We start from the raw sequence: 12,582 nt of genomic DNA on the forward strand, positions 1-12,582 counted from the left end.
TTTTATATGATAAACCGCTTTATTTCAATAATTTGTGTTTTTTGTGTTTGTACAATATAATAATAGTAATAATAATATATAGTAATAGAAGTAGTAGTAGTAGCAATAGTAACAATTACAATAGAAGTAGTAGTAGAATAGTAATGGATAGTAGTAGTATTTTAGTAGTCATAGTGGTGACAGTGACATAACGCTAGTAGAATGATGAAATCTACTAGTCAAGAATAACATTCGTCACGTTTGTCTCGTCTAGAAAATAAATTTAAATGTTGAAAAGAGAAGGAAAATTTGATGTAACGTAATGTAGGAGACGAGGGTTTCTTTCGGAACTAGACTGACCACATTCCACCGACTACATTCGACGGTTCGAAGAAATGTTAACGTGAGACTGCGCGATGATCATTTTGAAAATTTTCAAAATATGCTTCTTAATATCTGTATACGAATCGTGCCGAAGCGATCAAACGATTTATTCCTCCTCTTCTTCCTCTTCTTCCTCCTCTTCCTCTTCTTCCTCCTCCTCCTCTTCTTCTTCCTCCTCTTCCTCTTCCTCTTCAACTTCCTCCTCCTTGCCGCCCTCTTCTTCCTCCTCTTCTTCAAACTGCGGTTCAAGGTCGTCGTCGACGACGGCCTTCACGTCCTCTTCACCCTCTGGTGACTCGGGATCACCAGTCTTTTTGCCCGGTCGCTCGCCGAACCACTTAGGTAACTTCGCTATTATTTACGGAAAGTAACAAATTAATTTTGTACAAGTTATATAGGATTAGGAGAAAAAATGTTCAATTTTTTTAACGCTATTAAATGTCTATGTGCGCAAAATATTTTGAATCTTTGTACAGAGAAACGTTCAGCGACTCTTGAAATTATTGATTATAAAGCTAGAATATTTTAGAGCGGAATAAATTCCAAATTAATTTTCGGGCAACTTTAACAAAAAATATCAAGTGATTTTATTTAATAGAGGAAAATATACGCGCGTTTATATTTCGAGGAAGCGAGGAAGCTTAACTTCACCCAACCGAAAGTACTTTCGAAACTGTGATTAGTTCCGATTCGAAGCCTCGAAAAAGCGGGGATCATACGTACTCTTCTGACGACCCAAGAACTGTTCCTTCTGTTCGGACCACTGTTTCTCTACGGTCTCCTTTTGCTGGTCGGTCAGACCCTGAAACACCAACGGACAGAATGGCATGCTAGGAGTTATTCTCACACATCGGGGACTTTTGTCTGGGAAAACCCTTCCTCCGTACTGTCGCTTTTCCTTCGTAAAGATCTCTCCATGACGAAGTTTGAGGGCTGAGGGGATTACGATTTGACAGAATTAATACTACAAAGTCTCATGAAACAATTATCCTCCACAATGGATCGCGATCTTCAACGCTCGGTTCTAGCGCTCGAAGACGAAGTTTTGGATTTCGCGCGAAGATGAGGGTCACAAAAAATCTACCCTTATCGTGAGGAGGAGTATCGAATGATATAACGTATCACATCTTTGCAAAGTGAACAAATTCACAGACGCCGACAACGTTATTACAGTGAGATTATTTTCGGTTGATTGGTGACCGCTGTCGCATCTCTCTCTTCCATGCTGGCAGTGTACGTAAGAAAAAAAAATCGCTATCGGTATGAGCACAAATATCGCACGGTATACCGTGCTTTTTTTTTACGTACACCATTGAAACAACACGAACACAACAGTAACTTGGCTGGTGGCTATCTCGACCGTTTAGTCAACGTGAAACAAGTAAAGAAATTAGAGACACGATCGCTGATGAGAGATTCTGAGGGTATGCAATCAACAAGGCAAGCAAAAGATGGGCGATATAGTGACAGAGAGATCACGGTTGGACTCACTTTTGGTTCGCTTCATAAATTGTTCCGATCTCTGTTTCCATACTTTCTCGTTGGTCTCCGCTAAGAGCGTGTCATAGCCCTGCGATTCAATCGATATATGCTCACTATAATCGCTACTTATACATGGGTTTATATTCCTATTCACATTTTTGACATATTATTTTTATATTGTATAATAACGGGAAAAGAATTTCTTATACTCTTATGTACATTTATATGTGGCGGTGTCTTTTGATAATGTGAATATTCTGTGTAAAGATCGGCTCGTATAAAAACAAAGTGTCATGTACGAATTCTGTTGGTTTAATATCGTATTAGAATTGACGATTGTCAAACGCGAGTTTTAACATGTAGTAAAACGAGGTATATACTTAAAAAAATATACTTACACCTTCAAAGAGTTTCTTCTTGTCGTCGTAGGACCTGGTATCGACGCGACGTTCGTATTTCGAGGCGACTTGGATTTTCGGCTGTAAAAAGGACGATTCACGCAATTAAATGTCGGTTTCTGTTTTCTTTTTTTTTTTTTTTCTTGTACATGATATAATAGAAGTTACGTACGGGGTATTTGCCAGTTAAAGCCTCGGGATCGAGACCCTTCTTCAAGGCTTTGTGCCTCAGTTGTTGCTTCTGACGTTCCTTCAGCTCTTTAAGCTACGATAAAAGGGCAATATCGATTTATCAATGTAGCACGAAAACAACATCAACTATAATTAAACTCTTGTCCGAGCGACTTATTTCTCAAGCGGAAACGGTCAATGTATATATTTCATTTACTCTCTTCTTTTTTTTTTAATTAAACTACAATATATAAAAATATTACGCGTATATAAATAAAATTATATGTTTTTACATAATTTTTTATACGGTTAAATTTACCTCTCTTTACAACACAAAATTAAAGGTACATAAAAAATCTTATTATAAGCGAGGTGATTTTCTTTGGAAAATAATGTTGACTGAGAGGATTTGATAAATTCATCTTGTTCAGACAAGAATAAAAAAGTATTTTTTTTTCTTTTTACAATTATATAGATTAATATTGATCGTGAAAACTCACATCGTAATCCTGACGCTTTTGTCGCTCCTCCAGATCGTACTTTTCGGTTTCAAGTTTGACTATGGCCTCCCACAATTCGGTAGCCTTAGTACGGAGCTTTTCGATGTTCAGACCTTCGATCTCCAACGTTTTGATGCGAATGCTGAGGGAGATTTTCTTCTCTTCCTCGAGCTGCTCCTTCGTCTTGTTACGTTCAACTTGCGCCGATGTAAGCATATTACCCTGCGTTTACGTACAAAGAATTCTCATCAAATTGTTGCAGATAAAATTTTAAAAAAATTGTTGTGAATCAATAACAAAAAGAAAGGAATACTCGATTCTACCCACCGCCAAATCCTTCTTCGTGATGGTAAAGTTTGGACCCTTGGCTTTGCTGCTTTCTTTCATCGCTTGCATCATAGCCTGTCGCTTCTTTTCCGATTCCTCCAGGCGCCTAAAATACAGCAAGTGAGAGCAATATTCAATATAACATTTTTTTAGCTGTATTTCCAGCAAGTTTTTCAACATTTTTATATTTGTTATGTGAAACATGAAAGATGAAATATTTACCTTCTCTTCTCTTCGATGTCACGTTGTTTCTTCTCCTCTGAAGAATTTCAAAAAGCTCGATTGAATATTTAAATCTGTTTAAGGGAAGAAAGAAAAAAAAATTGCGTCGTTTTACCGATTTCACGTTGGCGACGTTCCTCCTCTTCCTTCTTCTTCTGCGCCAATCTCTTCTCCTCATCTGCGCGAGTGACCTTGCGCTTGGCTTGTTTATCCTAAACGCAATAGGCATGATTAATCTTTAAATGAAGTATTAAATAGATATACGGGGAGAGAACGCAAAATGTATATAAAGAGAGAAGATTGTACCTTTAATCTCTTCAACTCATCCTCTTCCTTGGCTCTCTGCTTTCGCCATTCCGCTATGTATTCTTTAAGCTGTTCGTCAAGGTCGCTTCTTTTCTGTTCTTGCCTCTGAATTTTTAATGACAAATTATCGTCACGTGTCACACGCACACGTTTGTATTTGCTTCAACGATCGTGCTAGAGCCCAGCAAAGGATTAAAAGAAAGAGCAATGTTTCGCTTACGTTACAATTTACAATTATTTGTTCATAAACAATTTGTATCGGGAGAAGACGTATAGAGGGTTGGGCGCTAGCTCGACGTGTTGTTGCATCAGATATCACTCAAAGATACTCACCTTCATAAACTCGATATTCTCGCCGGATTCCCTGAAGAAGTTGGCCGGAGCGAAAACAAAAGTAACTCTCTTTAAATCACGGTTGAATTCGCTCTTTGGAAGATCTCGCGAGATCCCCCGGAACTCCATACGCGATTCTCACGTCCATCTCTCCATTACTCTTTATATTACAACTCCATTCTCTCCCGTAGTGCATATTATTCAATGCCGCTCGTCGCACGTATACACACACAGACAACACATGGGCGGAACAGTACAGACAGATAGATACACGGACGGATAAACAGAAAATCAGAGAAAAAGACAGAATATGAAAAGGACAGAGGAGAAGAGCCAGAGGCGACGTGAAAGAGAGAAAAAGAGAGAAAGAAAAAGAAAAAGAGAAAGAGGAACAATGAAGGGGAGAAAAAGGCAAAATAGGCAAATAATGTGCAAGCATGTAGAAAGAAGAAACCAAAGTGCGCACCGCAGCGAATCGGAAGAAAGGCATTAATGATAATAGCGAGGGATCCCATGGCTATCTTGGATGAGTTACTCATTCATGAAGATTGTGGATTTGTATATAAGCGACTAGAAGACAAATATATATATATATTTATCAGAGACATTGGAGAAAATAGCCGCGTTTACATAGAAGCGTATCTACAAATCTGGACAATTTTGAGATGACAATTTTGAGCGAAAATATTTGCTCAAAATTGTTTCCGAAAAGTTTAATTAAGTTTTATTGGAGCCGGAAATCAGTTCATCAAAATTCGGGAACGCGATTCCTGTTTCGAAAATTAAAGTCGCTAGAAGAGAACGTAAAATTGGGAAGGAAGTTTTCTTTTTCGCTATCCCTTTCGGATTAAAGCCTTTCGTCGAAGTTTGCCGATTTTTAAAGCATTTTTATATAAAGTAAAAGACATATCATCGGGATATATAAGAATCATTTATTAATGAGGTTTGCGGGCACATGGCAATTACTGCTTGCGAATCGATCAAAATTGTGGCGTAAAATCAATATAATTAATGAGAAAAATCGTACAACAACTTAGCCTTGAAGTATAAGGGGCATAATGACACCACTTTGACATAACTCGAACAAGACTTAATTATGTACAACTCGTTAATTCGTTATTAATCAGAGAGACAAAAACGTATAAAACACGCGAAAGAGATATAAAGTAACACGAGGGGGAAAAGGGGGGGTGGGGGCAGCTTCGAACACTGACAACGATTGATTAGACATATCACTGACAGGATTGAGATCCACAAAACGTACTCGCGTAAACTACTTATCGAATGCAAAATGCGGGTGACACGTTTTTTCCGACCGAATAATTCCTTTGTACTTATTTTATGCAGATTGTCGTAAGATCACGGGACAGCTATGAAAAAATTATCTCGATTTACGTCAACTTTAATGTAATATAAATTTTTAAATGTCAACCGGCTGGAAAGAGCCAGACGCGAATTGTAAGTGCGTCAGTTTCAAGGAAAAATGTTTCATTAATAAAGTTTCATCAATGAACAGTCATTAATGAACATTTTTTCCTTGAAACTGACGCACTTACTATCCGCGTCTGGCTTTTTCCAGCCTGTTGATATTTAAATTTGTATCGCACATTGAAAGCTTTACTAAATTCTCAACTATTAATTCAATATGTTAATATAATAAATATAAAAAAATATATAAAAAATAAATATAATAAATATAATAATAAATATAAAGAAAACTCGCGAGTTGGAAGGTTGTATGCGATATTGCAAATATGTTAAATGCATTATATATTGAACGATGTATTGAACGAATCATTAGGAAGGATCAGGTCGGCGTCAGGGCATGGTACATTTTGAGCAGACGTCGGTCTTAGAATAAACCGTGTTACGTTATTGTGCATATATTTATGAGATGCCTTGGCAGACTACCAAACGGCTCAAGTATCGCCGTGAGCAACGTTTGCTGATTACGCAATCACCGTGGAATATTTACGAACGTCTGAACACGCCGCAGGAGAATATGACATTATTCGTCGTCACTTGCAGGCCAATGATCGCGCTATCTATTCCGTCTCTGTAAACATGATCTTCCACGTTATATAGATAGAAATTGGCAAACAACCGTCCAAGTGTTTTCTACGATCTCATTCCTGTCGTAATGCAAATTTGTAGGGTCTGGCGGCCGGTTTCGTCGACGTCTCAGTTAGCTTTTCAACTATATCATTTCTTTATCGACCCTTTGTCTGTTTCTATAAAGAAAGAGGCAAACGGTTCCGTCATTTATCATTACATATATATATATATATATATATATATATATATATTTATACTTGTTTATACCTATAAAATTTAAATTTATACGATAAATCGGATAAAAGAACAGCCAAATATTTATACATTATTCGATCTCGAATGGGGCTTTAAAATCGAATAGCAATAAGTCTTCTTTTCGCTCATCTTTCGTCTGATTCATCGTCTCTTCGTAAATGAATAAAAGATAATTAGTTTGTCTTATAATGAAGCTAATCAAAGAACTGCCTCCGCGAAAAGAAAGAGATGAAGTTAAATCGACGCCGGAAAAACCGACTCCGGGGTTGATGTAGTAAGAGAGCGGCCGAAGAACAGGGAAAAAGGGGGTGTATTATTGACGTGTAAACACCTTTCGATATATTCAACTTACTTTTGGGACGCCCTACCCCTATAAAAAAAAGAAAGTACACATTCATTAATAAGATGGCGTGATTGATCGTCGCTTACGTAGGACTGCACAAAGCTGCACGTAAATTATAATCGGTATCGCTCGTCTCCACCAACTTTTGCGCCTCCCAATATCTTTTATTTTTTCTGCGCAAAATTAATCCGAACCGCTCGATTATCGCGAACGATGATCGATTTGCACATCCGAGACACTTGCGGTCGTTTCAACACTTATTGCAAGCGTGATATCGGTATATATATTATATATGTATGTTTATGTGTATATTTTCGTCTTGCTTTTTCACAATTAAGCGGCTCATCGTTACTTTCCTTCACATTCGGGGAATCTCGTATATAGCGCTTTTTGCAAAACGTTTCTCGTTTGCCCAGTTGCCATAATTGCGAACAACAGAGCTAATTAGGCGAGACAGATATAATGACAGACATGACACAAGGAGACAAAGATAGGCGGGGAGAAATAAAATGCAGAAATGGGTATACTTTGGCAATTGCGATTGGGGTGATCTGCGTATATTGTCAGTGTGGATAGTGTCTCGACATATGTATGTTATATGTCATGTTTTATGCATCTGTATGTATGTGTATATCGTTTGTATGTATTATTACATAGAAAAGCGCGATAGCGGTGTTTTTTTTTTTTTTTTCTTTTTTTCTTTTCGTTTAATCATCGACGTTAAACAGCGACACAAGACAAATGCTGAAAATACACCGGCGGCAAAGTATATATTCTTCCAAAAAGTTAAAACAGACAAGAGAGAATAGATATATTGGCATAAATTCTTTGCGAGGTAATTTTACGAAGGGAAAGAAGAATGTCGTTAAACATGCATCCGTATATCATAGAAGCACTTTGTAGCGATATTTTTCTTTTGTGCGTAAAATTATCGCAAAAGTTATATAAAGTGTGCAAATATTTTTTGTATCCACTATACACGTCATTGTATCCACCATTCGGTGAAAGAAGAAGAATAAAGAAGAAATAAAACAAATATAGAAGAAAGAAGTAAATAAGAGAGGTGGAGATAGATAGATAGATAGATAGATAGATAGATATAGATAGATAGATAAAAAGAGAGAAAGAGAGAAAGAGAGAGAGAGAAAGAGCCAGCACAAGTGTATCGCTACAAAAAATTTTTATGCAAAAAAAAATAAAAATTAACGACTGCGGCGGCACAACGCGTGTAAGAGATGAAGAAAACAAAATAAAGAGAGTATATATATATATATAAAACAGAGAACGGACGAACAATTAAAAAAAGACTACACCGAAACAACAAGACAAGACAGCGATTAGGCAACGAGAAAAAAAATAAACGACAGTGCGTACACCATTTAATATTGGCCGAAAAAAAAGAGAAAGAGACGTTTAATATTTTGTGTCGTGTGTAAAACACTTACTCGGTCTTCTTCTCCGGCTGCCTTCGATTTCGACATTTTTTGTATCGTACCGCGCAAGTCGATTAGCCGATCGGTCGATGACGAGTGATGGTGGTTGGTTTGATTGATTGATTGGTGGTTGGTTGGTTGGTTGATTGGTTGGTTGGTTGGTTGGTTGGTTCATTGGTTTTGTGTGTTGTATGTGGAGATACACACAGACAGAGAGATAGGGAGTGAATAAATAAAAAGAAGAAGGCGGAGTTCATAGATCACAGTCATAAAGAGAAATCTCTGGTATGTGTGTAGCTAGAGAGCGCACGCTCTTAAATAAAAACTTTGTAAAAGCAATCACTTTCTATTGTGCTTTTTTCTCGCTATTGATTTTTCTCTTGCGTCCGCCGCACGGTTGATTTTATTTTGATTCGGCATTTGAATTTTTCACGCCTGACTGTAATGATGTTTGCAAAAAAGAAGACAAAACCAGCTATGATTTGCACTACGCAGCTTTTCAAATTTCTATAAGTATTTTTCGGTGAAATATTGAATTCATTAACTATTTCGCGAACAAAAAAAAGCACCGTCAGCATCTCGGCATTAAATTTTATCTATCTGAAAATATCGTTGCAATCTATCTGTCCAAAACCTACGCTATCGAAAGATATATATTCGCAGCAATCAAGATGGAAATAAATTCTTAACGATACGCGACGCGCCTTCGCAGTAGCTGTAATGTTTCGTTACAAGCCTCCGACACTTACTTCCTGAAATGAGAAAGTGAAAAAGTCGATCGTTAGATAAAGATATTCAGGTGAGACATTCGGGGAATGTGTTTAACGTGAACAGAAGGGACACTTACACTTCTTCGACTTCCTCCTCCTCGCTGCAAAAGAGAAAACGGAAAAGAATCTAGTTAGTCGGGGCGGAAACAGTAAAAGAGATCGTGTTTAAGTTTCAATGTGCTTGTAACAAACGGGAATTGTGCTTTTGCCAGTTAAAAAGAGGTTCAAAGCCTTTCGGGGTTGTTTGAAGCTCTTTTCTCACGCAAATTAATTTCCGCGAGTATGTAAATTTTTCCTCGCGATGCAAAAAATAAATAGATAAAAGATAATATAAAATGTAAAAAAATGTATTAGATAGAAGCGTATAAAAATGTCACCGAGTGATATAAATTAAAAGCGAACCAAATATCTGATTCTCGTTTTAAAAAGTATCTATTCGGATTCGAGCAATCGGGACATAATGCACGAAGGGGGATGTTGAGACGGCACAGTTGGAACAAAAGTGCAGAAAACAGCACATTGGGACACGAACACGAAGCCACCACAGACACTGTTTAGTCTTACGTGGATGAGATATTGATTTACTCGATATTTCGATTTATATATAACACGACAACGATCAACGAGCATGATCGCGATCTTTTGTCAATCGTTGACTTTGGCAAAGCTCTCAGACACTCCATATTCTGGAAATCGTCGTCTCTTTGACGCATCTTGACTCTTCTTTTCGCATTTTGACTTACGATATTCTCGGAGAGCAGCGATATCATATATCAAAGATATTATTTCATAGTAGATTTTATTTCGAAAATTTTAGGCGAGTCCATTCTTCAAAATATCATGCTAAAGAAATGTGCTATATCGATTTTTGTAAACGCACGAAATTATTCATTGAAATTCATAATCTTAATAATTTTTTTAATACTGGGGATTTATACATCAGTTTAAAAAAAAAACTGTGCCTCAAAAATAAATGAATATGAATAATAAATCGTAATTTACAATTGATTTTAAGAATGATTAATAAAGTTAAATCGTCAGTATACTTACGAGTATTGGTCCTCGTCGTCAGACATGTTGGCGGCTTTTTAAGGCGCTGCAAGACAAAAACGAGGCATTTATTATTGAATTTGTAAAGTCGATGACAAGAAATTTTTTAGCAGCAATGTTATTAAACTCAATCAGATTTTTTTTATATTATGTTTTATTTATATTATATATATATATATACATATACATAATTATATATAATTGTGTATATATATATGTATATAATAAAAGCACATTGCACGATTTTTAGAAAAAAAAATATCATTGTGTAATTCGAATTAGCATTGTAACACTGTCAAATTTCCTTTCAATGTCCTTGTGTGAAATCAATGAAAAAGGGTGATTTTTCGAATCGATTTTGCAATTTCACTTACATCACTTGCCGAACGACACAATAAATTTAAGAAAGAAGCGAATAGAGACAGGAATGACAGAAGGGATGGAAATCACGCCGATTATAGTTCGCGTTAATAAAATGAAAAAAATATCGAATAAACCTTCTCAGAAGAGAGGGAAGGGACGTTGAAGAGGGGGAGGACAATCGAATGTACAAAAATGCTCGCGCGGACAAATGTTGCGTGTGGAAAGGGAAACGGGAGAAAAAAGCCGAAGCTGAATGACAAACGCACCAACGTTCTCAAAGTAATCCGATACTTGGAGGCGAGAAAGACAAAATGCCAGTTTGCTAACCCTGGCCGCGAGGCTCGACGTCGCAAGCTCTATAAGGAGCCGTCCCCTTCTTCTTTCTCTTCGTCGCTCTAATTTTAGCGATATAACATGGTCGCTCGAGCACGTTCTATCTTCTTCTTTCCGTTTCTCTCCGTCTTTTGGCCATTTTTCGAGTTTTTATGGAAAAATCTGCGAAAGCCAGACCCTCGCTTCGTCAAACTACAGCCGATTTATAACACTAGATTAGAAATAATTTAGGAAACGTCGTAATAATGTTTGAAAGACGTCTTTTGGGCGACATACGGACATATAATTTTAGACGTTGTTTTATTTAGAGATATGACATTAACTGCGACTGTTAATTTTATGTGATATTTTACAAGTTGACAATTTTAATTTAATTATAATCATAACAATTATAAATTAAAATTAAAATATAAATCTGCTAGTTTCATTTAAACAGAAATAAAAACTCGGTTTTTATTTCGAATTATTGGTATCAATCTTTCGCAATTTTTTAAAACGAGGTCCTCGTCTCTCTTTCGTTTATTAGTTCGAAATTTCGGTAATAAAATATGCAATGTCAAAAATTTATGTAATATGTAATTATAGAAAAATAACTCGTACGATCAAATTTTCGAGAAGAAAAAATTCTTATAGATTATAGATCGATCAAAAAATTCGGGGAATAAAGTTTATAAAAATTACATACATGTAATTTTTTATATCAAGCAATTTTTTTAATTTTATGTATCAAGCAATTTTTATAATCGTTCACTTGCACGTTCGATATGTGCACTAAAAATGAAAAAATTTCCACTTAATGCCGCATTGGGATAAACGATGTTGTTGACTTTCTCTACTGGCAAGTAGATGAAATCGCGCTACGAGCAGACACATGTTAGCATATTCATCAGATTTTCACTGGCTAAGCCCACGATAAAGAAAATAAATGCCTTCACTTTTTGTTTCTGAAACGACACTAGAAATTCTTTCTGCGCGAAAAGGACATATTTTTACGGAGATTAAATAATTTCACGTAGTCTCCTCTTTAGATTGATCCTCTTGGGAGCGAATCACGTGACTCTCGGGGGTTTGATAAAGCAATAATCTGCTCTTGCTGAGTGTAAAATGAAGCCTTGAAGCGAAATTTCTCGAATTAACAATGATATTCGTCGATTTCACATTCACAGCATTCACACACACCACCGAAACAACACACAATATTCATGTCGCAAACGTTCCTCCGGAGAACAAGAAAGACAACCCTGCCTTCAACAGCACTATAGATAAGATAGAAGAGAAGAGAGGAAATAGAAATTAACTAGCACACCCAAAATGACAAAAAGTTAAACTTACACTCGGGGGATGGTGTCAACGAACGGGTGCGTGAACGCACGTGTGCGATGTATTCGTATGCGTGTGTAGATGTAGATTTCACAAGAGGGTGACTTAGCCGGATGAGAGTGCGAGCGAAGTGTCACGTACTTGGTGGAGAACGAGAGATAGAGAGAGACAGAGAGACACGCACAGGAGAGAGGAGCTTGTCCCGGGTGGAATGTGAAGTCCGCGACAGCCTGAGCGGCTCTGAGGTCTGAAAAGTCGCGGTTCCGGACATCGGCAAAAGTTCCGGGCAGCGTGCCCGAGCTCCCGTTAAGAGAGAGAGAGAGCGAGAGAGAGAGTCGTTCTCATCCCTCTCTATTAATAGAACGGAAATCCACGGGCTACCGAGAGCGATACGATCCTGAGCTGATACTATTTTCGTGTTCTTCTCTACCATCGCTGCAAATACATATATACTTCGCGTGATGCGACTCTCCTATTCTCGACTATCCTCGTCGTCGTCGTCGTCGTCGTCGACGGACGATTGCTCCAAAAGTAGGCCTGTTACGATGCACGCCCCCA

At 37.3% G+C, this 12,582-nt stretch overlaps 1 protein-coding gene across 7 annotated transcripts; it reads right to left on the minus strand.

Moving 5' to 3' along the window:
• On the minus strand, positions 1-12,280 carry Tpnt (troponin T, skeletal muscle). 7 transcript variants are annotated; one of them, XM_083049900.1, is made up of 14 exons: positions 12,037-12,280; positions 10,009-10,054; positions 9,036-9,059; positions 6,765-6,782; positions 4,103-4,133; positions 3,770-3,874; positions 3,579-3,675; positions 3,464-3,500; positions 3,242-3,347; positions 2,915-3,136; positions 2,416-2,508; positions 2,244-2,324; positions 1,855-1,933; positions 1-714 (listed from the first exon to the last, which is right to left on the minus strand). In XM_083049900.1, the coding sequence occupies exons 2-14, from the start codon at positions 10,032-10,034 to the stop codon at positions 470-472; spliced, it is 1,164 nt and encodes a 387-aa protein (XP_082906026.1). In that variant the 5' UTR covers positions 10,035-10,054; positions 12,037-12,280; the 3' UTR covers positions 1-469. The 7 variants fall into 7 exon arrangements, with proteins under 7 accessions (XP_082906026.1, XP_082906024.1, XP_082906025.1 ...); XM_083049898.1 differs by lacking the exon at positions 1,855-1,933 and adding an exon at positions 1,087-1,165 and having other exon boundaries at positions 12,037-12,279; XM_083049899.1 differs by lacking the exons at positions 1,855-1,933; positions 12,037-12,280 and adding exons at positions 1,087-1,165; positions 10,638-10,691.
• Positions 12,281-12,582: the final 302 nt, after the last annotated feature.

Source organism: Prenolepis imparis, unplaced genomic scaffold, assembly GCF_030444845.1.
Source record: "Prenolepis imparis isolate NDT839.2.m4 unplaced genomic scaffold, iyPreImpa1.0 SCAF_11, whole genome shotgun sequence".
Taxonomy (NCBI): Eukaryota; Metazoa; Arthropoda; class Insecta; order Hymenoptera; family Formicidae; genus Prenolepis; species Prenolepis imparis.

Coding starts and splice junctions, on each gene's coding strand:
- Tpnt (XM_083049900.1), bottom strand. CDS start 10,034: ATGTCTGACGACGAGGACCAATACTC. Junction 3,348..3,463: donor GACATCGAAGAGAAGAGAAG/GTAAATATTTCA, acceptor GCTGTATTTTAG/GCGCCTGGAGGAATCGGAAA. Junction 1,934..2,243: donor AGAAGAAACTCTTTGAAGGT/GTAAGTATATTT, acceptor ATTGAATCGCAG/GGCTATGACACGCTCTTAGC.